This window comes from Linderina pennispora, assembly GCF_002104995.1.
Source record: "Linderina pennispora strain ATCC 12442 chromosome Unknown DL89scaffold_5, whole genome shotgun sequence".
NCBI classification, from domain to species: domain Eukaryota; kingdom Fungi; phylum Kickxellomycota; class Kickxellomycetes; order Kickxellales; family Kickxellaceae; genus Linderina; species Linderina pennispora.
The window spans coordinates 1037190-1062220 of NW_024468253.1; the positions used below are offsets into that span (position 1 = coordinate 1037190).

General features: G+C 48.3%; 7 protein-coding genes and 2 non-coding genes across 9 annotated transcripts; 6 read left to right on the forward strand and 3 right to left on the reverse strand.

Annotated features, from left to right (window-relative positions):
* Positions 1-254: 254 nt before the first annotated feature.
* On the forward strand, positions 255-4350 carry DL89DRAFT_322238 (glycoside hydrolase; the record flags this gene model as incomplete). The annotated part of the gene is made up of 5 exons (XM_040891332.1): positions 255-276; positions 677-864; positions 914-2092; positions 2148-2204; positions 4024-4350. The coding sequence occupies 5 exons, from the start codon at positions 255-257 to the stop codon at positions 4348-4350; spliced, it is 1773 nt and encodes a 590-aa protein (XP_040744444.1).
* A 3449-nt stretch (positions 4351-7799) lies between these two features.
* On the forward strand, positions 7800-8950 carry DL89DRAFT_315544 (uncharacterized protein; the record flags this gene model as incomplete). The annotated part of the gene is made up of 1 exon (XM_040891036.1): positions 7800-8950. The coding sequence occupies exon 1, from the start codon at positions 7823-7825 to the stop codon at positions 8948-8950; it is 1128 nt and encodes a 375-aa protein (XP_040744445.1). The 5' UTR covers positions 7800-7822.
* A 1040-nt stretch (positions 8951-9990) lies between these two features.
* On the forward strand, positions 9991-11112 carry DL89DRAFT_315546 (uncharacterized protein; the record flags this gene model as incomplete). The annotated part of the gene is made up of 1 exon (XM_040891037.1): positions 9991-11112. One exon carries the CDS (start codon positions 9991-9993, stop codon positions 11110-11112), a length of 1122 nt encoding a protein of 373 aa, XP_040744446.1.
* A 583-nt stretch (positions 11113-11695) lies between these two features.
* On the reverse strand, positions 11696-11768 carry DL89DRAFT_t64. Its single transcript has one exon. It is a non-coding gene; the product is annotated as a tRNA-Lys (tRNA).
* Positions 11769-12568: 800 nt separating this feature from the next.
* Positions 12569-14630, forward strand: DL89DRAFT_315547 (uncharacterized protein; the record flags this gene model as incomplete). The annotated part of the gene is made up of 4 exons (XM_040891038.1): positions 12569-13311; positions 13395-13532; positions 13567-14334; positions 14372-14630. The coding sequence occupies 4 exons, from the start codon at positions 12569-12571 to the stop codon at positions 14628-14630; spliced, it is 1908 nt and encodes a 635-aa protein (XP_040744447.1).
* A 3253-nt stretch (positions 14631-17883) lies between these two features.
* On the forward strand, positions 17884-19028 carry DL89DRAFT_257044 (uncharacterized protein; the record flags this gene model as incomplete). Its single annotated transcript, XM_040885489.1, has 4 exons — positions 17884-17967; positions 18089-18193; positions 18225-18314; positions 18363-19028. The coding sequence occupies 4 exons, from the start codon at positions 17884-17886 to the stop codon at positions 19026-19028; spliced, it is 945 nt and encodes a 314-aa protein (XP_040744448.1).
* A 1352-nt stretch (positions 19029-20380) lies between these two features.
* Positions 20381-20453, forward strand: DL89DRAFT_t63. Its single transcript has one exon. It is a non-coding gene; the product is annotated as a tRNA-Lys (tRNA).
* A 583-nt stretch (positions 20454-21036) lies between these two features.
* On the reverse strand, positions 21037-22158 carry DL89DRAFT_315548 (uncharacterized protein; the record flags this gene model as incomplete). The annotated part of the gene is made up of 1 exon (XM_040891039.1): positions 21037-22158. One exon carries the CDS (start codon positions 22156-22158, stop codon positions 21037-21039), a length of 1122 nt encoding a protein of 373 aa, XP_040744449.1.
* A 1040-nt stretch (positions 22159-23198) lies between these two features.
* Positions 23199-24349, reverse strand: DL89DRAFT_315550 (uncharacterized protein; the record flags this gene model as incomplete). The annotated part of the gene is made up of 1 exon (XM_040891040.1): positions 23199-24349. Exon 1 carries the CDS (start codon positions 24324-24326, stop codon positions 23199-23201), a length of 1128 nt encoding a protein of 375 aa, XP_040744450.1. The 5' UTR covers positions 24327-24349.
* Positions 24350-25031: the final 682 nt, after the last annotated feature.

Genomic DNA, 25031 nt, shown 5'->3' on the forward strand with positions numbered 1-25031 from the left:
ACAGTGTCAAAACACATGGTAGATCCATTTATACAACGCTTCTTATCGGAAATAGTGCGGGTGCGCTTGTTTGTTGGGACCAGGCGTAGTTGGTCCAGACGTCAGACTGCAGCATGATGAGATCAAGACTGGCCATGCGGTCCGGCGGGCAGCCGTGTGCCGGCATTTTCTTTTAAATAGATAATTGCATCAACAGAGCAGTGACCATTCTCTAGAAAACTGCCAGTACGGCACTAGGAAAAGATCAATTGAGAATGTCTGTGTCGGCGATAGCTGGTGCAAATACGACAGCACTGGTTCTGCGGAGAGGGTGCTTGATATCTGGACAGGGCATGGCGGACGACACCATGCATTCCTACAGTGCCCAGCATTCCACGGCTCATTCTGTGACTTTGTTACTTTTTGGTCCTTGATGGAGACACTACTATGCTTGATTAAACATTCTCTACAGCTCCATGTCCACCGCCACCAGCTGTATATCAAGACTGCATCCTTTGCTCAACAAGACCTCTTTTCCATGTTCTCTCATCCACTAATTTACACCCTCTTTCTTTCTTCTTTCTACGCTCCTTTGTTATTAGTTCTATGCGCTCATTCAAAATATTGGTATCTTTTGTCCACTTTATTGCCTCAGCTACGCTTGTGCAGGCTGTCTGGCCACAACCCAGCTCTATAGAGGATGGCAAGATTGGCGTCGAGATCAAGCGGAGCGATTTCATGATAAAATCCAATGTCACATCGAGTTCGGTAATCAATGCCGCCATTGAGCGCTACCAGTACTTGATTGAGCACGAGTACTACGAATCGCCAATCGACCGCGATTCTGGGACGCTGAAAACCATGGGCAGCATCTATTCACTCGAGGTCGACGTGTGGTCTGCCCAGGACGTGTTCGATCTCGAAACCGGACGAGTCATACACGCTTGATGTACCAGCCGACGGCAAGGCATGTATAGTCGCAAAGACCCCATTCGGCGCAGTACGTGCGCTTGAGACGTTCTCGCAGCTGGTGACTGCTAATTCCGGTCGCAAGGTTATCCGCAATGCACCTGTGAAGATCTCGGACACGCCAAAATTCTCCCATCGCGGTATTCTGCTCGACACATCACGCAACTTTTTCCATGTCGACGCAATCCTGCGTACCCTCGATGCAATGGCATACAACAAGCTCAACGTCCTGCACTGGCATGTAGTTGATGCCTTTTCGTGGCCAATTGAGTCCAAGATCCACCCGGAACTGACCGAGAAGGGCGCGTACACCTTGGACATGAGATACTCATACGAAGACGTCAAAAAGATCATCACCTACGCCAAAAACCGTGCTGTCCGCATCATCCCTGAATTTGACATGCCTGGCCACACCTACATTATTGGCGAGTCGCACCCAGAGCTCATGGCCTGCATGAACAAGCAGCCAAACTGGGACAAGTACACGGCGGAGCCACCCAGTGGCCAGCTTAACATTGCCGATCCGCGCGCTATCTCGTTTGCATTTGATATTATGGCCGAGTACAGCCGTCTGTTCGTCGATCTCCAGTACCACATGGGTGGTGGTGCGCTAAACCTGGACTGCTTCGGAGAGGAGCCGACCATTGAAATGTACGTGCGTGATCACCCAGGCGAGAGCGTCGACTCACTTATTGTCGGGTGGAGCACGCAGATGGCCAACAAGCTCGATGACCTGGGAAAGATCCCTATGGTTTGGGAGGACACCATCTTGAGCCACAACTTCACAGCGCGCAATACCACCATTGTGCAGGCATGGATCAATGAGGACTCTGTTGGAAAGATCGTCGATCGTGGGTACCGTGCCGTTGCCTCTCCCTGGAACAAGTACTATCTCGATTGCGGCCACGGCTCCTGGCTGTCAGATTTTGGTGGCACGTCCTGGTGCGATCCGTACAAGGGCTGGCAGACCATCTACACATATGACCCATTGGCCAACATTACCGACCCCATCAAGCAGAAGCTGGTTCTAGGAGGCGAAGTAGCGCTATTCTCTTCCCAGTCGGATGAAACCACCATCGATCGCAATTTGTGGCCGCGCGCTTCAGCCTTCGCCGAGGTGATGTGGACCGGCAACATTGACCCAGTAACAAACACCACACGCGACATCAAAAAGGTGATGCCGACGTCTCACGGACCAGCGCTTCCGCATGGTTGCACGTGGCATTATGGCCGAACCGCTGCAGCCGCTGTGGTGTGTGCATCACCCAGAAGCCTGCCTACATCCCGTTGCACCCTAGCACCAGTATGCCTTTTGCTTTTGGTTTCTTTTGCTTTTCCTGCTAATTCCATGTGCCATTCTCCAACAGTGATTCGCACCCACATGCCGACTCTCCCCATTCTCTGGCAGTTGTTTCTACTGCTTGTTTTGGTCTCGAGTAAATGCCGGAACTTTGGACCACTAGGGTGATCACTGAAGGTCTTCGCGAATGCTTTGATTCTGGGAAGCAAATCTTCATGTGGGCATGTAGTAATTACGAGAAGGACAACCTGAACCAATGACGGGCATATGCTGTTGCATTAATCTGTGCAAATCCCCAGCTTTTTACGGTTTCTTAGTGGCCAGCACAACACCAAGGGAGCAGTCTGCCAGTCGGTAGCCCAAAAAGCGGCCAACCTACTCTGCCTTCCGAACCAGGCAGCAGTGTCCAGAGTATCCTTACTGGTTGTGTAACGCTAAGCAGAGCGCGTCCAAAGTCTATCTGAATGAAGTCTATCTGAATGAAGTCTATCTGAATGAGCGCGTCTGCTTCACCGCTCGCCCTGAATCACTGGCGTGGACGGCAGGCGTCTGTATTTAACTTTTTGCCTGCTTACTGTGCTCGGCACTCATAAAGTTTGGACGACATCGCACAATCATTGCCAGATTAGCAGCGTATAAATAAAGAGTTGCAAGCGAAGGTGCGATTTACATTGCGGCTCTCTCCTACAGCCTGACCAGCACGTCTACAAGGCAGAAACTTCAGTGCGCGGTCTGGCGGGCCAGCGCGCATGCATGGGGAGAAATTTGTGTTGGCGGAAAAGAAGGGAGCACAAGTTCATTTGAATGAATATTTATATTTCCTTCCTGCCCCGTTTCCACCCAAAGACCACTTTTGCCACCTTTCTTTCTACTATCACGTCTCTTTGTAAATACCTTCAGCCCTGCAATCCACCCTCACCAAACCTGCCTACTGTTCAGACTCCCCTATTGATCTTACCGATGAGCGCTCGCAGCGACTTCTCCCAAGGCTGGGAAACCATTTACATACCCTCAACACACATTGAGCACGTTTTATTTTACGTTGCACTCGCGATTAACCTGGCCAACATCCCTCTCGCTGCCTATGCCCTCTGGTTTCGGAACTACCTGCCCATCAAAAGTAAACACGTCTGGATTGTGTCAGGCATCGGGGTGTCGACAACGATTTTCAATGTGGCCATGAACGTCACCACTGGACTGATTGGGTACAACAACGCGCTCTTGTGGTCCTGCCGGCTGTGGTCCAGCTGGCTTTTGAATCCTCTTGGTTTCGGACTCGCCCTCAGTCTGATCAACATGCGCCTGGTTATATACTATCGGGTATTCATCACTCGCCACACCTTCAGCTACAAACGATTCACAGTCTTGAAGTTCTGCAAGAAATACTGGCCGCTATTTGCACTCTGGCTGCCATCACTTGTGACGGCAATAGTAGTTCAGGCTCTGCCCTCTAGCTTCAGTGTTCGCTCAGTGTACGATAAGGGTGTCCCGACCTGCGACTTTTACTATCCCTATCTGTATTGGTGCTTTGGATACTTTGCCCTGCTGATTGTCATTTCGTGGGTGCTCTACTTCCGAGTGATGAGGATTGCGAAGGCCTTTAACGAGTTTAAGCTAGCCATCTGGTCAATCGTTATCTTCACCGTGATGCTAGCCTGCAAACATAACGATATCCATGGTCGGCGGGTCCATCTACGCTTGGGGCCGCATTGCGTCGGCATTCATCAATACAGCGATGCTGAACTCTTACTTCCTGCTTATCCTGGCGCCTCCAGTTTTTGGACCACATCTTCCAAAGAGAAAAGACGCTTAGAAAATTCCTCGACGCGCTTCACTCGGACGGCCTAGTTGCACAAGAGGCTCGGCTCGGCAACGCGCACAAGCAGCTGTACGGGATGGACGAAGGAACCGACACATATGTTCCCACGTCTGGCGCTGGCGACTCGAAAGTATCTACCAGTCGGGTACGACCAGAAAACACAGCCACATACTTTACATACAACAATTCGTATTCGCAACAGCAGGATAATGCTTCTGGTGCTCAGTTCTCGCGGGTGGACGACGACTACATATTCGAGTCCGGAGCACGAGCTCGCGTATAGAATGCCGGCTCAGCCCAGCGATCGCCCAACAATGGGCTATGACAACAGGCGGCAGATTCTATAAATATGCTCTTGGCTTGGCCACAGTATCATTCAGATGTTAACAAATAGTACAGTTCTAATGCACGATTATGCGCGTCTGGATAGCATCTTGCATATCTCCCGCGTCGCTCAGAACCATGTGAGGGTTCCAGCAATATCTAGTTCGGACTCTCCATAACCAGATGAACCAGCAGGCGCTCTCTTGGGAAAGGACCGCCAGTGGGCAGATGCCCTGATTGAAACGCAGCACAGCGATGCCTTGAGCCCAGCTCTGACATGTCAGGTGCGCAGGTCGCTCAGATACTGGCAGACTCTAGGCTTTTCAGTCCTGATTCGAAGTGCAGATGAAGCAGCTGCACACGTCAAAAATACATAACGCTACCAACTAAAGCGGTATTTTTTTCGCAACTTTGTAGCGCTCGGTAATTTCAGTTCTCAAAATGGAATGATGCACTGGTGTCGATCTGTACTCCGAAAACACAATGAATGGCGTTTGGTGGCAGAGGAGAGCTCGGCTGCCTATAGGCTTTTACCGAGGATTCCTACTGAAAGGCCTTTTGAGTGCCTGTTCCTGTGCCTGTAGCTCTCTTGTAAGGGGTGAGGGAGACGGGGCTGAGTGATGGTGGTGGTTTCACAAATAAAAACTGCACGCATCCAGCGTGGGGGCTATCTCTGCTGACACTGGCTCAGAGGCATAAATGGGGGTTTAGTAAGACTGTACGCATGTTGCTACAATGCTTTTGCTCCCTGACACCGGCTGGTCCCAACACTACCTTTTAAAATAGCTACGCGTGGGGACAGCAAAGCACTGGGAAAACAAAATGTCAACAAATGGAGTGACGCAAATTGACGGACACTGCTGCATCTGTGAAAAAGCTCGTTTTGCATCAGTCTGATTCGCCTCTGGTAAAGCTTGTGCTATTTTCTATCCACAAGTTTTGCAAGCGTTAGATTGGCCAGGCTTCGAAAGCAAACGTAGCACGATATCAGGGCATGGAAATTGCGATTCCCCTTGCGCGGAACCAGCTACTCCCTGTAACAACTATAACGATGACCCTGGCTTGAGCAAACAGCTGTGTCTATCAGTAATTTATATTTCCCTGCCCCTTCTCTTGTCTGCTCTCTGTATATAGCTCGCCCTTTTGCTTACCTATTATAATCGCTATCTCCCTTTCACAGCTTGGCCTGGCTTGAAGATCGATGAATGAATGAGCTTGTCCAGCAATATTAGCCCTGTCAGCTCAGACAGCCCAAGTGTTTGGAATAACGTATACGCGCCCGGGGTCGGCTTGGAGCGCGTCATGTTTTACCTCACCTTTGGCTGTGAACTTGACAACAGTGCCTCTGATACTATACGCAATCTGGAACCGTAGCTACCTTCCGATAAGGTCAAAGCACGTGTGGATCATGTCTGGCGTAGGCTTCGGAAGCATCGTATTCAACGTGTCAGCAAATATTATTTACGGTATGGCTGGCTTTGATAACGACATCACCGGTAGTTGTCGGTTTTGGGCTGGATTCGGAGTGATGACATTCGGGACTGGCATCTTCCACTCGTGCATCAACATGAGGCTCATTATCTACTATCGCGTATTCATAACCGGAAATACGCGCACATATAGAAAGTTCACCTTGGCACGGTTCTTGAGACGATTCTGGCCATTTTTTGCCATGTGGTTACCGACAGTCATATCGACTGTAGTCATTTACCTGCTACCACCATCTCTGAGTGGCAACCGTGTTCATACCAATGGGGTACGAACTTGTGTCTACAGGCACGAGTATATGTATTATGTAGTCTCGTACTATGGACTACAGCTAATGTTGTCGTGGTACCTGTATTTTCGCATTCGCAAGATCGGGAAGGCATTCAACGAGTTCAAGCTTGCGATTTGGTCGCTAGTAACATTCACGCTGTTGCTGGTTTACCATATTGTGGATAACTTTGTGGGGTTCAGCCTGGAGCCTTGGGGGCGCATACTGAACTCTTGGCTTACGATATTAATGCTCAACTCGTATGTTTGGCTCATCTTATGCAAGCCGATATATGGGCATATCTTCCACCACAACCAGTGCTTGAAGAACTTCCAGGAGGATATGCATGCAGATACCATTGCGGCCCAAAAGGCTAGCATATCTAATGCACTGGTCCATCTCTATGGCGCTGACGACAACATCCACCAGTACGCATATACTTTTGATTCACCGCCGAAGCTACAAGACAGTTCTTCCTCTCAGGCCGGTTACTTAGAGAGCACACCAAGCCTGGCAACAAACACAATTGCGAAAAACATGCTCTAATAAAAAAAATACAAATCACAAGAACAATAGCATTGCTAGATTACACTGATATCTTTTGTGTATGAACCATGAGGGTGCATTCGACGATAGGCTGGGGATGCCACGGGGCAAGTAATTATTCCTAATACCCTTTAGCTAACATTGGTTCTTTGGCTCAGAAAAAGGCTGCTTAGAAAACACGGTATGCCTACCAGGCCACACTATGCCAGCTTTTATGAACAAAATAGGTCCTGGACACGCTACACAAGAATGGCTGAGTATACGGTAGAGATGAAAATCGGAAACACGTACTGGTGGATATGCGGTGTTATGAGCGAGGATAATAAAGCACACGACAGATATGCCTAGTCCATCTTACGAACTCTATGGGAATACATCCAGGTATCAGCCTGACCACATCCAGATTCACTATGGATCCAGATAGTGCATTTGAGGGCAGCGATGCAAGAGACTAAGGGGATGCAGATTTGTTTTGGTGGCGAGTTACCATGGAAGGGTTCTGCCGGGGCTGGAGAAAGGTCTTTTTTTTTTTTTCGAGTGTGGGGTGATTGGCGGCATGATTCCGTCCGGAGCCGTTGAGCCGACGAAATGCGGACAGCGATTTGCATCGAAAAGGTTTTCATCGACTCAGTAAACAGGCGGCGATCCGCTACTCGGGTTCCTGAGCACGCCTCCGCTATTTGGCGCTACTATTATTACCGCCCTTTTCTGCTTCATGTGCCGACCCCAACGTGTCGGGAAACCAAGGCGATAGAGTGGGTATGTGGGCAGCGTGTGGATCAATACAAACAAGGCTCAGCAATGGCGTGTTTGCCGATTCGCTGTGCATGGAGAGAAGCGCTAGAATGGATTTCTGGAGGATTGAATGAAAAGCAGCTGAAAGCGGTGGTACAGAGCCTCGAAAAGGCGCGCATACACACATTGCGTAACACGCTTAATTATCTTGCTCACCACGCTTCGTTGCGGAGTGAAAACTGAGTGAGACAGAGGAGGCCAGTACTTAAAGGCAACGGGAGGTTTTCTTCGATGCGGCAGAGGCTGCTCCGCGCCCACCGTTTGATACTCTCACACTACCTTCCTCCTATTAATTTCTCACGCCTTTAAACCCCCTTTCTTTTTCACACACAGAATGTCAGACAACTGGGACCGCTACTACTCACCGACATCTGTGGCAGAGATGCCAGTGTTTTACACTGCACTCGCTGTCAGCCTGACCAATATCCCGATTATCGGATATGCGATATACAATCGTGACTACTTGCCAATTAAGAGCAAGAACGTGTGGATTGTGGCCGGGATTGGGCTTGGCAGCACGATCTTCAACGTGTCGTTCAACATCCTCAACGGAATGATGGGATTTGAAGGCGTGCTCGGCTATTGCCGGTTCTGGACAGCGTGGATGATGAGCACACTGGGGCTTGGTTTGTTCCTGAGCCCAATGAACATGCGGCTGATCATCTACTACCGTGTGTTTGTGACACGGCGGACGCACAGCTACACGCACTTCACCGTGGCCAAGTTCCTAAGGCGGTACTGGCCGTTATTCGTGCTATGGATGCCAGTAGTGGCATCGAGCATTGTGGCATCGGTGCTGCCGGCGCATAAGACAGTGCAGCTGGTTGTGGATCACGGACTAAACACCTGCCACAACAACTTTAGTTTCCTGTATTTTATCTTTGCCTACTTTGCGGCACAGGTGCTTGTGGCGTGGGGACTGTACTTGCGTATGCGCAAGATTGCCAAGGCGTTCAACGAGTTCCGGCTGGCACTGTGGACATTGCTCATTTTCACCGCGATTTTTGTGCTTAATCTGGCGGTTATGTTAGCACAGGGCACGGTATATCCGTGGGGACGGATCTTCCTCGCTTTTGCCAACATGGTGCTCTTCAACTCGTATTTTTGGACGATTCTGGGCCCGCCAATCTACGGGCACATTTTCAGACGCGAGGCTACGTTGCGGCGGTTCATGGATGATATGCACGAGGACGGGATTCTGGCACAGCAAGCCCATATTGGAAGCGCACACAAGCATCTGTATGGTGTTGAGGATGGCACCAATTCGTACGTCAAGCAGTCGGATCTCGGCACCAGTGCGCATGCACCGTATAGCCAGATGCCTACTGCAGTTAACCCTATGGAGAGCAGCACCGGTACTGACCAGTACTCGCCGTATATGCAGCGCCTGGCAAGTACCAGCACCACTAGCATCTCCACGGTTGATGCGGCGGCCCAAAGCCGAGGCCGGCTGATCCTCTGAAAATACTGTATTTAATCCCCGTAGCAATGTAATGTGTCATGTAAACAAAATATATCTGCTTTTAATGACTGGCTGGCAATTCTAGAATGAATGTTGGTGTTTGAGGAAACAGTTTAAGAAATAAAGACGCTGATCTCTGATAGGACGGCATCAAGAAATAGAGGATCGCTAGGGGGTTGGGGATAAGCAGTTCCCAACAGGTTCCATCATGCATTGTTGCACTAGGTGTTGATCCGGGTGGAGGCGGTTACAATATTCCCCGCGCCATGCTTATTGTAAAGGGGTAAAAAGTTGATGACTTTTCCAACAACAGCACCATCTGAAGTGGCCATTTTATAGCCAATTCGAAAGAGTGTCATAGAAACAATGAACTAGAGAGAAAGGAGAAAGAAGGTCTTAGTGGACAGGAGATTAATCGGTATGACACCTACGGGGAACTGTAGCAGCATTTGCTAGTAATTGACGATGTCTCCTGATCTGGAATGAGGAATACGTCGACCACATAATGTCGATGAGGAAGCTGGTTTTCGACACCATACTGATGACGCAGTGCAATCTGGTAGTGCTTTGCCTGAAATATGGTAATGAAGAACAATACCATCCTATCTAGCACTTTCCTTAGTAGCGAGAAAGATATTCATTCGGAGCCGTACAAAGACGGAGCTGGTGCACTCAGAAGTGAGCAGAATCTACGATGACAAGCAATTGTAACGATCATCATAGTCGGACAAATAGAACGTCCAACAGACCAGCGATCATGGATGACAATCAGGATGCTCGCAAGCTGCTATAGTGAGGACAAGGTTTGTTGTCAAAACAGTTTGCCAAAGTCAGCTAGATACCTCTGTGGGGAAGGGATCGCAAAGGAGTACTCTTATCTCTGCCTATAGCAAAAACATATAAAGAGGATGAGCTGCTCTAGAACAATTTCTTGAAAAAAAAAATCCACTGCATGTTTACACCATTTATCTCCTCTTATTCTTCTTCCATTTCTAATATTTTGCTGCTGATTCTCTTTCTATATACGCTTATTGAGAAGGATGTCGGATAACTGGGAATACATCTATGTACGGACATCATCAGCAGAGATGCCGGTGTTTTATGCAACGATGGGGATGTGTTTGCTGAACGTACCGGTTGTTGGATATGCGATATACAACCGCAACTACTTGCCAATAAAGAGCAAGAATGTCTGGATTTCAGCAGGGATGGGACTCGGCATGACGATGTTTTGCGTTTCGTTCAATATTATCAGTGGGATGATAGGGTTTGAAGGAGCGCTTGGTATGTGTCGGTTCTGGACAACATGGATGATGACTGTGTTTGGGTTGGCACTATTCCAGAGCCTGATAAATATGCGCCTGATTGTATACTACCGTGTATTTATCACACAGCAGACACATAGCTACAAGCAGTTTACGATCCGAAAGTTCCTGCGGAGGTACTGGCCGTTCTTTGCCATGTGGTTACCAATGGTGATTACTGCGATCGTTGCATTTATTCTACCGGCACGACTCACGGTGGAACTTGTGGTGGATCACGGGCTCAATGCATGCCACAACAACTTTAGCTTCCTTTACTTTATTATTGCGTACATTGTCGCGCAGGACATTGTCGCGTGGGTTCTGTATTTCCGGATGCGATCGGTGGCAAAGGCGTTCAACGAGTTCAAACTTGCGCTGGGGACAATTGTACTATTTACTGCATTTGTGGTACTTATCACGGCGCTCATGGTTTCGCAGGCTCTCGTATATTCATGGGGGCGCATATTTATTGCTTTTTCCAACGCAATATTGTTGAATTCGTACTTCCTCCTGATCTTGTGCCCCCCGATCTATGGACACATGTTCAAGCGCGAGGAATGTATGCGACGGTTCATGGATGAAATGCATCAAGATGGGATTGTTGCACAGCAGGCACGCATCGGAAACGCACACAAGCAGCTGTACGGTATAGAAGAGGGCACAGACTCGTACCTTAAGCAGTCTAACGCAAGCGAAGGTGTACACGCAACATATGGCCAAATGCCTAGTAACGAAAGACACGTAGAAAGTGGAGACAGCACCATCCAGTATTCTGCATATATGCAACAGCTGACAAGCGTCAGCTCCACAAGCATTAGCATATCCAGAACCGATGGCCAAAGCCGATATATTCTTTAAGTATATTTTTTCTAATTTGATTGCAGCATAGCAATGAATAAGGATATGCATATATCTATCTATTATAAGTTACAGATAGTAATCACTATTGCTACCACTTTCTGAGGTGGTTAGAGCACTTGTAGAGAATAGTCTGGCCTAAGCTTACAGATACAAAGATATTATCGGAGTACTGATGATTGCTTGGTGTATTTTTTTTATTTTTTTGTGGCAAAGCATCACTGAGATACCAGCCCTTATTATTATTTTTCTAGATCACGATGATTACAAAAGCTGGCAAATGTCCTGAAAATCCTATTGCAGAAGCCGTAAGGATATGGCCTGCACTTGTAACTAGGATGGGGCATGATGCTGAGTATGATATCTATGATAGCAAGAGGGTAACAAGAAAAAAGTAGACCGGTCAGGACTATTGTGTTACTAACTGATTTGACAAGTAACGACCAAGTTAGCTAAAATGCAGATAATCCATGATAGCAATTTATATGGATTGCTATCAGCAATCAAAAAGCAAATTAAATTAAATAGTATAATGTGATTAAGATCATTGTCGAATCCATAAGCAAAAAGTATGCAAAATATCAGCCCGACGGGGGGGTCGAACCCCCAACCTTGAGATTAAGAGTCTCACGCTCTGCCGATTGAGCTAGCCGGGCTGGATTAAGTGATTTAGACCAATATCTGAGCTATTTCACCTACAAGTTTGTCATGTCGTAATCGGTCCATGATCGGATCACGACATGGTTACACAGCAACCGGACCAAATTGTTTCTTTTACCTCCATTCTTTTGCCGCTGTTTCGCTATCAGCGCTAGCTGCCCCTGACTATCGCGGGTCAAGTTGACTCCCACGAATGGATTCGATATATGTCCGACGCCCGACATCTACCAACAGGTGACCTCTGATATGCATAGATTGGCTCTATTCGGATGTAGGAGCACTATCCCGCGGGCACCCAGCAGCCGATAACAGCATGTATTATACTCCGTTTGCCAAAGTCCATCCTGCCGAATGAGTATAAATATGGCTATGAGCAGTGAGCAACTTTTAGTTTTATTGTCTACTTTTTAGTATATGATCTCATTAAGGAACAGTTCACTGAGTTATATTTCTAATTAGTTTTCCAAGTTATTAAGTCAGGACCGTTACAAGCAAGATAAGCGAGACAAAGCGAGACAAGAAACTACAATGTCCTTCATGACAGATCCAGTCAGTGCTGGTGTTCAACCCACTGATCAAGCCTTTCTACTACCCCTTTTAAACACCACACCTCCGCTCCCTTCCGAGCCTAATACTTTTGCACTCTTTCACCGCTGCAATACTCTATTGCCGCTCTGCGGACGTTATCAATAACTGGGACAGCCTTCAATAGCAGCACAACCAGCAACCTCCTAGTCGGTGCCATTGCGCACACCCCAAGCATTATTAATATTCTACCGAGTTCAGCTTTGTTAGAATGTCTCGCAACAAGCACCCTGTCCCCATGGGTGGTGCATCCATCAACCCTGCTGCTGCGACGGATTCGCATGTGGCAGGCGCATTCAGTGAATGCGCCCCGCCGGCCGATGCTCACAACTCTGCCTCTGCAGATTGTGAGCTTCCCATAGCAGGTGGCGCTTTTACACTGGTGACCCGCGACACCAGGCGCTCGGCCAAAAGCGCACAGACTCGTGATCACCCACGTAGCTCGGCTCACAGCTCAGCCACCTCAACGGCCCCTCACTTGCTGGCAAGTGCGGAGAGCCGCTATCCAGTCGATGAAAATGGGACCGATCCTGATGAAGCAGAGCTCATGGATTGGGCGGATGAGGGAGTAGCCGCCAGTGCTCTCGCAGGTACCACGGATCCACCAACTGAGGCTCAAACGTATGCAGGTGCAGCTGGAGCTCACCGTAGACGTTCTCGCGGCTCTCGCCGCAATGCCAACTGCAACACTGGGCAAAGCCAGCCCCAGACGCGTTGCCCGTCGGCCAAAATGGTCGCGGAGAAGGAGGAGTATGCGGCGCTGGAGAACTCAGCGACAATCTATGTCCCGTTGGCAAACACGTTCCCCGACCGAGTCATGCAGGTTGAAGCTCACGTCTTTGCTGCACTCGGACGTCCCGCGGTACACCCCAACCATAAGGACTACCCGATCTTTTCATTCACAAGGTCTGCCGACAAGATTGGTGTGACGCTGCATAACTTGGATGATGCAGTGTCTGTTACCAAGCAGTCCTTCGTGTCCAAGGGGATGCAGCTTCAGTGGACGTCCGATAAGGGGATGATCCACCATGTTGCAGTCTCCAACATCCTGGCTACAGCGCCTTACAAAATCCGTGCTGCCCTTCGCCCCTATGGAGTCGTTACCCACTTGGAGCCGATTTATATCAACCATCGCCACCTTGGCGACTAGGAGATGCTTCTCCATATCCCAGCCGGTAAGTCTCTGCCTGAGACTTTCAAAATGCACAGGCATCCAGTTCCCATTCCTATCCTGCATGGCGAATATGCCAGCATGGCATGTCAGCGCTGCCTGGAAATCAATCCAGACAATTGTCATTGCGAGGGCTCAATTCGCCATCTTGCCCGGCCCAGCATCTACGATGATCTGACTGATGAAGAAATGGAAGAGGAGTACATGGCCATTAGCAGCTGTGGTACTTCTGCTGACAAGATCACTGACCTGCATATGGATGAGCCTGCACATACGCAGCCCCAGCAGTCAGCCTCGGCCCCCTCTGGCCGCAAGCATGTCACTTTCAACGCAGCCTCTCTTGCAGCCACTGCTGCAATCGACCAGACGGCTACTAACCTCAACACTGCGCCGACGGCTACTACCGCCGCTCTGGCTGCCTCACACTACAACACTGCGCCGACGACCCCTAGGGCCGCTCTGGCTGCCACACCTACCCACCCTGCCTCCACGACTATGCCTTCATCGGCTGCAGTTGTGTCTGAGGTCCCACAGACTGAAGACGTTGACGAAGCACAGCTTCTCCATGAGCAGTCGCTCTCTGTCTTTGATGACGATTTCACCCCTGGCTCGGACAACGGCGAGGGCTTTGCAGATTCTGAGGATGATGATGAAGCTCACCCCGCATTGCCTCTGTCAGACAGTATGAGAATGAATGACGATTCAACCCCTGACTCTGTAGATACTCGCAGAGGCATACAGCCCCGCAGACAGCAACCACCACGGCAGGCTCGCACAAAATCCCAGCAGGGCCGCTCAGGCTCGCAGTAGAGTCCTATACTCTCATCACATTTACTGACCTAGTGCTACGATGTCTAATTGGGGAGATTATTCAAACCATGAAGACTTAGCGGCAAACTCAGTAGGTCCACCTCTGCATTCATCCTCATCAGGCAGTGCTTCTCTGCCAGCTCCAGCCTTATCTCTCATTCCTGATGCATTTTCTTCTGCTCTCAGCCCCGACGCTGCAAATGACAGTGACAACGAACCAGTCCATGATGTCTCTGATACTCACGACGCTCCTTACCTCGATTCAGCTGCCAACAGTGATGCCTCTCCATAGGCCGAATTGACAGTTCCCTCACCACCAGCCTTTTGCTCAATAGCACGCCCGCGCATCTGTGTTGCCTTGGCAAACATGCAAGGAGCCAATAGCAATCAGCGCAAACTCATCGAATTTGAGCAGTACGTCAAAGATAATGGCGTCAACATCGTTTTTCTACAAGAATTCCTGGGCACCGACGATCCAGCGACATGCCTATATGGCGCATTCAACTCCTTTCACTGCCTCTCTCCCACTCCGCATACACAGCGCTCAGATGGAAGCCCGTCACATTTTGACACAGCTATCATGATGTCTCAATTACTTGGCACTGCTGAACTTCAGCACCGGTTCTCATCACCACGAGCGACTTTTGTCACACTTCCTTCCCAGCACTTATTGCTTGTCAGCATTCATGGCCCTTTTGGCAGTGATGCAGATGACTTTCACTACAACATCGTCACTGCAGTCAATCTCTTCCAGCAGCAAGGTTGGACTGCTATCATGGGTGGCGATTTCAACATCGCGCCCACCCGTCACGACCGCCTCCATACCAATGTCGATGAGCGCAACTTTCATATTGTGCCGATGTACGCCATGCACAATGACCTGGTTGATCTCCTTGATTTTCAGTGCCAACAATCTGCCACTGGCAATGACCGTCACTCCGATGCTCCATTTGTTTCGGATTTCACATTCAACAGAAACCATGCTGGCTACCTCTCGCGGCTAGATTTGTTTCTGATTCCACGAGACTGGGCAGCTCGACCCACAACTGAGTATGTTGCCGGTTTGCCTGTTGCTGACCACAAGACAATCATGTCTACAGTCACGGCTGTTGCTCCAGCGCCTCGCCGTACACATCATCCATATCGTCTCGACCCCGCCAAGCTAGAGATCGAGGAGAACGTTGAGTATGTGAACGCTAAGTTTGCTGCCTACCTCGAAAACTTGCCAGCCCACCCCGAAGATATCGTGCCTGCATATATGCAGGTGCTAGAAACAATTCTTGACCACTTCCGTAGGATGGACCTAAATCGGGATCGTCACCAGTTCCGCAGCGTTCATAAGAAGTATCGCAAGTTTGCTTACCTTAGCACCCAGCTACGCTGGCTTGACCCTGGCCCCCGATATGATGATATACGCAGGCAGATGGAGGCTACTGAAGAGGAAGCCTGTCGCACATACGTGCACATGGCTGATCATGTTGCTAGACGATGCAAGGGCACTTGGCTGCGCAATGGAGATAGGCGCTCAACCTGGAACTACCAGCGTATACGCAGCTCGATTAACCCACCAGCAGCAATGACGATTTCTACACTGCAAGACTCTATAACTGGGCGAGTTGTAGATGACCGTAGTGAGATTCTGGATGTCGCACGCTCATTCTATAAGGATATGTACAAGTCGACATCACCAGCAGCAGCCGACATCGAGCATCTGCTCTGTCTTCACCGCACATACCTGGCATCGCGGTCCACAATTCCGGTATCCTCTGCAGTCGTTTCAGTAGGCGAGCACATTTCGCTGCAACACCTTCATGATGCATGCAGACGAGCAGGCCGGAAACGGGCCCCAGGCCCCAATGGCATCCCTGCAGAGCTGTACATCGCATGTGAGAGAGCGCGGGAGGCGCTGTGGCACATCGCCAATCACATTCTGAATGATGCTCAGTATGTCACTCCACAGTTCACAGCTGGACGCATCATCATTCTGTACAAGAAGAAGGACCTGATGGATCTGCAGAACTATCGGCCTATCTCGCTACTCAACTCGGATTTGAAGATTATCAAGAGTATCATCACCCGTCGACTAGGAGCAGTTGTCAAAGACTACATCTCACCTGAGCAGTCAGCTATCGTCCCTGGCCGGAAGATGTCTGACAGTGTGTACAACGTCATGTCAGTTATGCATCACTTGGAGCAGCAGCCGGATCCGTCAGCTGTGGTGATGCTGCTTGACCAGGCTAAAGCCTATGACCGGGTTTCACATACCACATTGTTTCGCTTGTTGCGCGAAAACTACAGTCTACCTTCACAGGTTACAGCGCTCATTGAGGCGTTGTACAGAACAGCGACATCGACTGTCATGGTCAACGGTATTGACTCACAGGCTTTTTCAGTCGACAATGGAGTCCGTCAAGGCGACGCCCTGTCGTGCATTCTGTTTGTCATGGTGATGGAGCTATTAGGATGCTCTCTACGTGAGCATATGCCACCGCATGTTTCACCTACATTGCGTCTCGTATCAGGGGACGTCAAATTCACATACGCCATATACATGGATAACATGGCAGTCGTTCTGATGCACGCACAGCATTACCACCATCTGCAGACAGCACTCGACATTTATTGCTGTGGCACTAACGCTAAGTTCAACACTGCAAAAACAGAGGCGATTCTCATTGGCCATGATCCAGACAACCCAGCAACTTACCAGGGCCTACCTGTCAAACCTGTCGCTCGAGGCACACCAGTACGCTACCTTGGCGCCTACCTAGGCATTGGTCTTGATTACCGCGACCTGGTCAAAGACACAATTGCGAGATTTTCTGTCTGTGCAGCCAAAGCCATCCACAGACATGCAACTCTGCCGGGTCGTTCATTTGCCCTGACCACCTTTGCTCACCCTTTGTTCTATTTTTCTGCATGCTTCATCCCATTTCAGACTGGCGATATAGACAAACTGAAGCGTCATATCAGTGGTATGCTGTGGGGCCATACGTGGCCTTTCCTCAACGAGAACCTTATCGCTCAGCCAGCCTCAAAAGGTGGCCTTGGTTTCACATCATTATGTGCCATTTATTGTGCAGTGGTGCTTAGACAAGCAGGCGAGGCCATGGAGGCCTTTGATCACATCCACCAGGCTTACGAGTCTGGCTCAGAAGTCCCAGAGACTGTCCCAATCTGGTCGCAGATCCTCTTGTCTGACTGGCAGCGCGACCGTCTCAACCTGGCAGGTAATAGTGGTGCCCCTACACCACTCAAAAAGATGCATGATCACATTACTGGTTTCCTGTTCAACCCCTTTCTGCAACGTCACCGGCGCATTAACTTACGCAAGTCTGTCTGGCCACCTTTTTGGCTGTCAGTTTACAACCGGCTCATTCAAGCCAAGTCTCATCTGCGCATATGTATTGATTCAACAGCTCACTTCGGGCAGCTCCAACGGCTTCCGATCATTGGCACTGGGATAGTGACATTTGACAACAAAAACTGGTACCAGCTCACTGGCTTTTATAAGTGGCTTCATTCGATTACCCAACCATCTGGCCATGATTCGCAGATATATCATCTACCATCATTCACGATTGGAATTATTCCGACATTCACAAACTGGTTACACTATTTCTACAAAGGTACCTCGCAGGATGCGAAAGATCAAGGAGCAGCCCTTACTGATGGCCTGGACCGGATACAGAGACAGATAGATCTTCAGGAAGCACAGCACGCAGAGACACACCATACCACCCCCACCAGATCTTACCTGGCAAACCTCTTTGTCAACCACAAACCCTCGGATATTGGTCACAATCACTACTTCAGTTGCTGGTCACGTACTACATTCACCACCAAACACCTGCAGTGAGTTGATGAGCTGATTCCTTTCCCTCAGCCGCCCCAGCAGCTCTCAGCATTGGAGTACCCATGGATCAGAAAGACCACACCCTGGTCGATTTTTGCCCGCATAAATGCCCCTCCACAGGTGCGTGCATCAATTTTTCACTTGCATGTCAATCGCATCCCCCGCCAGTACCACCAAGACTACCAGAGACACTGCTGCTGTGGAGCATTTGAGTCCCCTCAGCATCTAGTTGGCATATGTCCAGTTTCGGCACAGTTCTGGTCACAGATCATACCCAATTTCCTCCAAGTTGCTCACAGCATCCTCCCAAATGTCCTCGCTGAAGTGTCTCAATCTCTTTATGTTGAGTATCGCACTGCACTCTCCAGCAGCGGCCAAGATGATCATCCAATCCCACGACTGAAGCCGCCATCATGCTTACCCAAGCCTTTCCCACCGCTCATGATATCAGCTGATCATTGGCTAGTCCTCCCAGGCTTACGCTGGTCAGCTTTCACTGCACCTCAGATCTCATCCAACTCTCGTACTGCAGTTGAATTCCAGAGAATCTGGGAGCTTGCTGCAGGTCTGCTTCTCTACTTTCTGGTTATTGCACGTCACGACGAGGCATATACCAACAATATCTGGCCCTTAGGTCAGTTCACAACAGCCTTCAATGGTGAATTCCGCACTTATTCCAATGCACTTTTGCCACCAGACTTGCTCCTATGCCCTTGCCTTGATCGATTGATGCTGATCAATACTGATCATAGTTCTACTGCTCTCCTGCAGCCACAGCTAGTTCATGCACAAGCCCCAACTGGAGTTCTGGGTAACTCCCCAAGATCGCATTGACCACTGTAAATCTCCAGTCTGATTTGTTGGATCTAGGCTATATTGCACTGGTTCATGATACTTGGTAACTGCATGATTAATTTTTCATAATTCTTTTCTACATCTCAGAGGCATTATTAGTGGCACTTCCTATTACAGACCACCGACTGAGATATAAATAAATGCTCTTTCACCATAAGCTAGCCGGGCTGGATTAAGTGATTTAGACCAATATCTGAGCTATTTCACCTACACACCTAGGCCCCTTAAGAGTATAATTGAATATCTGGTTCAATCACCATTACATTATCTTGTACTACTAGAGGTTATATATAGGAGGACATTCAGAGTTAGTTATCTGCCCATTAATTGTTTATGCATGTTGAAACTATTGGCAATTTCAGTGAATTAAAAATTTCACCTAAACTACTATTGGCATCTTAGAATAGTTTCAGTGAATATAATTTCAACAAGAAAGAACAACCTTTGTATATTTGGGGTTAATTATCATTGGGTAACAAAAGTCAATATCTCAATATATGTGGCTAAGCAACCACAAGGAAATTATGTTCACTAAAACTTTTCTAAAATGCCAATAGCAGTTTGGGTGAAATTTTTATTTCACTGAAATTGCCACTAGATACAGTATGCATAAACAATTAATAGGCAGATAAGTATATCTGTATAACCCCCAGTAGTATAAGATAATGTAATGGTGGTTGATCTAGATATTTAATTATACTTTTAAGGAACCTAAACCTGTAGTGTTTAAAAGGGGTAGTAGAAAGGCTTGATCAGTGGGTTGAACACCAGCACTGACTGGATCTGTCATGAAGGACATTGTAGTTTCTTGTCTCGCTTTGTCTCGCTTATCTTGCTTGTAACGGTCCTGACTTAATAACTTGGAAAACTAATTAGAAATATAACTCAGTGAACTGTTCCTTAATGAGATCATATACTAAAAAGTAGACAATAAAACTAAAAGTTGCTCACTGCTCATAGCCATATTTATACTCATTCGGCAGGATGGACTTTGGCAAACGGAGTATAATACATGCTGTTATCGGCTGCTGGGTGCCCGCGGGATAGTGCTCCTACATCCGAATAGAGCCAATCTATGCATATCAGAGGTCACCTGTTGGTAGATGTCGGGCGTCGGACATATATCGAATCCATTCGTGGGAGTCAACTTGACCCGCGATAGTCAGGGGCAGCTAGCGCTGATAGCGAAACAGCGGCAAAAGAATGGAGGTAAAAGAAACAATTTGGTCCGGTTGCTGTGTAACCATGTCGTGATCCGATCATGGACCGATTACGACATGACAAACTTGTAGGTGAAATAGCTCAGATATTGGTCTAAATCACTTAATCCAGCCCGGCTAGCTCAATCGGCAGAGCGTGAGACTCTTAATCTCAAGGTTGGGGGTTCGACCCCCCCGTCGGGCTGATATTTTGCATACTTTTTGCTTATGGATTCGACAATGATCTTAATCACATTATACTATTTAATTTAATTTGCTTTTTGATTGCTGATAGCAATCCATATAAATTGCTATCATGGATTATCTGCATTTTAGCTAACTTGGTCGTTACTTGTCAAATCAGTTAGTAACACAATAGTCCTGACCGGTCTACTTTTTTCTTGTTACCCTCTTGCTATCATAGATATCATACTCAGCATCATGCCCCATCCTAGTTACAAGTGCAGGCCATATCCTTACGGCTTCTGCAATAGGATTTTCAGGACATTTGCCAGCTTTTGTAATCATCGTGATCTAGAAAAATAATAATAAGGGCTGGTATCTCAGTGATGCTTTGCCACAAAAAAATAAAAAAAATACACCAAGCAATCATCAGTACTCCGATAATATCTTTGTATCTGTAAGCTTAGGCCAGACTATTCTCTACAAGTGCTCTAACCACCTCAGAAAGTGGTAGCAATAGTGATTACTATCTGTAACTTATAATAGATAGATATATGCATATCCTTATTCATTGCTATGCTGCAATCAAATTAGAAAAAATATACTTAAAGAATATATCGGCTTTGGCCATCGGTTCTGGATATGCTAATGCTTGTGGAGCTGACGCTTGTCAGCTGTTGCATATATGCAGAATACTGGATGGTGCTGTCTCCACTTTCTACGTGTCTTTCGTTACTAGGCATTTGGCCATATGTTGCGTGTACACCTTCGCTTGCGTTAGACTGCTTAAGGTACGAGTCTGTGCCCTCTTCTATACCGTACAGCTGCTTGTGTGCGTTTCCGATGCGTGCCTGCTGTGCAACAATCCCATCTTGATGCATTTCATCCATGAACCGTCGCATACATTCCTCGCGCTTGAACATGTGTCCATAGATCGGGGGGCACAAGATCAGGAGGAAGTACGAATTCAACAATATTGCGTTGGAAAAAGCAATAAATATGCGCCCCCATGAATATACGAGAGCCTGCGAAACCATGAGCGCCGTGATAAGTACCACAAATGCAGTAAATAGTACAATTGTCCCCAGCGCAAGTTTGAACTCGTTGAACGCCTTTGCCACCGATCGCATCCGGAAATACAGAACCCACGCGACAATGTCCTGCGCGACAATGTACGCAATAATAAAGTAAAGGAAGCTAAAGTTGTTGTGGCATGCATTGAGCCCGTGATCCACCACAAGTTCCACCGTGAGTCGTGCCGGTAGAATAAATGCAACGATCGCAGTAATCACCATTGGTAACCACATGGCAAAGAACGGCCAGTACCTCCGCAGGAACTTTCGGATCGTAAACTGCTTGTAGCTATGTGTCTGCTGTGTGATAAATACACGGTAGTATACAATCAGGCGCATATTTATCAGGCTCTGGAATAGTGCCAACCCAAACACAGTCATCATCCATGTTGTCCAGAACCGACACATACCAAGCGCTCCTTCAAACCCTATCATCCCACTGATAATATTGAACGAAACGCAAAACATCGTCATGCCGAGTCCCATCCCTGCTGAAATCCAGACATTCTTGCTCTTTATTGGCAAGTAGTTGCGGTTGTATATCGCATATCCAACAACCGGTACGTTCAGCAAACACATCCCCATCGTTGCATAAAACACCGGCATCTCTGCTGATGATGTCCGTACATAGATGTATTCCCAGTTATCCGACATCCTTCTCAATAAGCGTATATAGAAAGAGAATCAGCAGCAAAATATTAGAAATGGAAGAAGAATAAGAGGAGATAAATGGTGTAAACATGCAGTGGATTTTTTTTTTCAAGAAATTGTTCTAGAGCAGCTCATCCTCTTTATATGTTTTTGCTATAGGCAGAGATAAGAGTACTCCTTTGCGATCCCTTCCCCACAGAGGTATCTAGCTGACTTTGGCAAACTGTTTTGACAACAAACCTTGTCCTCACTATAGCAGCTTGCGAGCATCCTGATTGTCATCCATGATCGCTGGTCTGTTGGACGTTCTATTTGTCCGACTATGATGATCGTTACAATTGCTTGTCATCGTAGATTCTGCTCACTTCTGAGTGCACCAGCTCCGTCTTTGTACGGCTCCGAATGAATATCTTTCTCGCTACTAAGGAAAGTGCTAGATAGGATGGTATTGTTCTTCATTACCATATTTCAGGCAAAGCACTACCAGATTGCACTGCGTCATCAGTATGGTGTCGAAAACCAGCTTCCTCATCGACATTATGTGGTCGACGTATTCCTCATTCCAGATCAGGAGACATCGTCAATTACTAGCAAATGCTGCTACAGTTCCCCGTAGGTGTCATACCGATTAATCTCCTGTCCACTAAGACCTTCTTTCTCCTTTCTCTCTAGTTCATTGTTTCTATGACACTCTTTCGAATTGGCTATAAAATGGCCACTTCAGATGGTGCTGTTGTTGGAAAAGTCATCAACTTTTTACCCCTTTACAATAAGCATGGCGCGGGGAATATTGTAACCGCCTCCACCCGGATCAACACCTAGTGCAACAATGCATGATGGAACCTGTTGGGAACTGCTTATCCCCAACCCCCTAGCGATCCTCTATTTCTTGATGCCGTCCTATCAGAGATCAGCGTCTTTATTTCTTAAACTGTTTCCTCAAACACCAACATTCATTCTAGAATTGCCAGCCAGTCATTAAAAGCAGATATATTTTGTTTACATGACACATTACATTGCTACGGGGATTAAATACAGTATTTTCAGAGGATCAGCCGGCCTCGGCTTTGGGCCGCCGCATCAACCGTGGAGATGCTAGTGGTGCTGGTACTTGCCAGGCGCTGCATATACGGCGAGTACTGGTCAGTACCGGTGCTGCTCTCCATAGGGTTAACTGCAGTAGGCATCTGGCTATACGGTGCATGCGCACTGGTGCCGAGATCCGACTGCTTGACGTACGAATTGGTGCCATCCTCAACACCATACAGATGCTTGTGTGCGCTTCCAATATGGGCTTGCTGTGCCAGAATCCCGTCCTCGTGCATATCATCCATGAACCGCCGCAACGTAGCCTCGCGTCTGAAAATGTGCCCGTAGATTGGCGGGCCCAGAATCGTCCAAAAATACGAGTTGAAGAGCACCATGTTGGCAAAAGCGAGGAAGATCCGTCCCCACGGATATACCGTGCCCTGTGCTAACATAACCGCCAGATTAAGCACAAAAATCGCGGTGAAAATGAGCAATGTCCACAGTGCCAGCCGGAACTCGTTGAACGCCTTGGCAATCTTGCGCATACGCAAGTACAGTCCCCACGCCACAAGCACCTGTGCCGCAAAGTAGGCAAAGATAAAATACAGGAAACTAAAGTTGTTGTGGCAGGTGTTTAGTCCGTGATCCACAACCAGCTGCACTGTCTTATGCGCCGGCAGCACCGATGCCACAATGCTCGATGCCACTACTGGCATCCATAGCACGAATAACGGCCAGTACCGCCTTAGGAACTTGGCCACGGTGAAGTGCGTGTAGCTGTGCGTCCGCCGTGTCACAAACACACGGTAGTAGATGATCAGCCGCATGTTCATTGGGCTCAGGAACAAACCAAGCCCCAGTGTGCTCATCATCCACGCTGTCCAGAACCGGCAATAGCCGAGCACGCCTTCAAATCCCATCATTCCGTTGAGGATGTTGAACGACACGTTGAAGATCGTGCTGCCAAGCCCAATCCCGGCCACAATCCACACGTTCTTGCTCTTAATTGGCAAGTAGTCACGATTGTATATCGCATATCCGATAATCGGGATATTGGTCAGGCTGACAGCGAGTGCAGTGTAAAACACTGGCATCTCTGCCACAGATGTCGGTGAGTAGTAGCGGTCCCAGTTGTCTGACATTCTGTGTGTGAAAAAGAAAGGGGGTTTAAAGGCGTGAGAAATTAATAGGAGGAAGGTAGTGTGAGAGTATCAAACGGTGGGCGCGGAGCAGCCTCTGCCGCATCGAAGAAAACCTCCCGTTGCCTTTAAGTACTGGCCTCCTCTGTCTCACTCAGTTTTCACTCCGCAACGAAGCGTGGTGAGCAAGATAATTAAGCGTGTTACGCAATGTGTGTATGCGCGCCTTTTCGAGGCTCTGTACCACCGCTTTCAGCTGCTTTTCATTCAATCCTCCAGAAATCCATTCTAGCGCTTCTCTCCATGCACAGCGAATCGGCAAACACGCCATTGCTGAGCCTTGTTTGTATTGATCCACACGCTGCCCACATACCCACTCTATCGCCTTGGTTTCCCGACACGTTGGGGTCGGCACATGAAGCAGAAAAGGGCGGTAATAATAGTAGCGCCAAATAGCGGAGGCGTGCTCAGGAACCCGAGTAGCGGATCGCCGCCTGTTTACTGAGTCGATGAAAACCTTTTCGATGCAAATCGCTGTCCGCATTTCGTCGGCTCAACGGCTCCGGACGGAATCATGCCGCCAATCACCCCACACTCGAAAAAAAAAAAAGACCTTTCTCCAGCCCCGGCAGAACCCTTCCATGGTAACTCGCCACCAAAACAAATCTGCATCCCCTTAGTCTCTTGCATCGCTGCCCTCAAATGCAC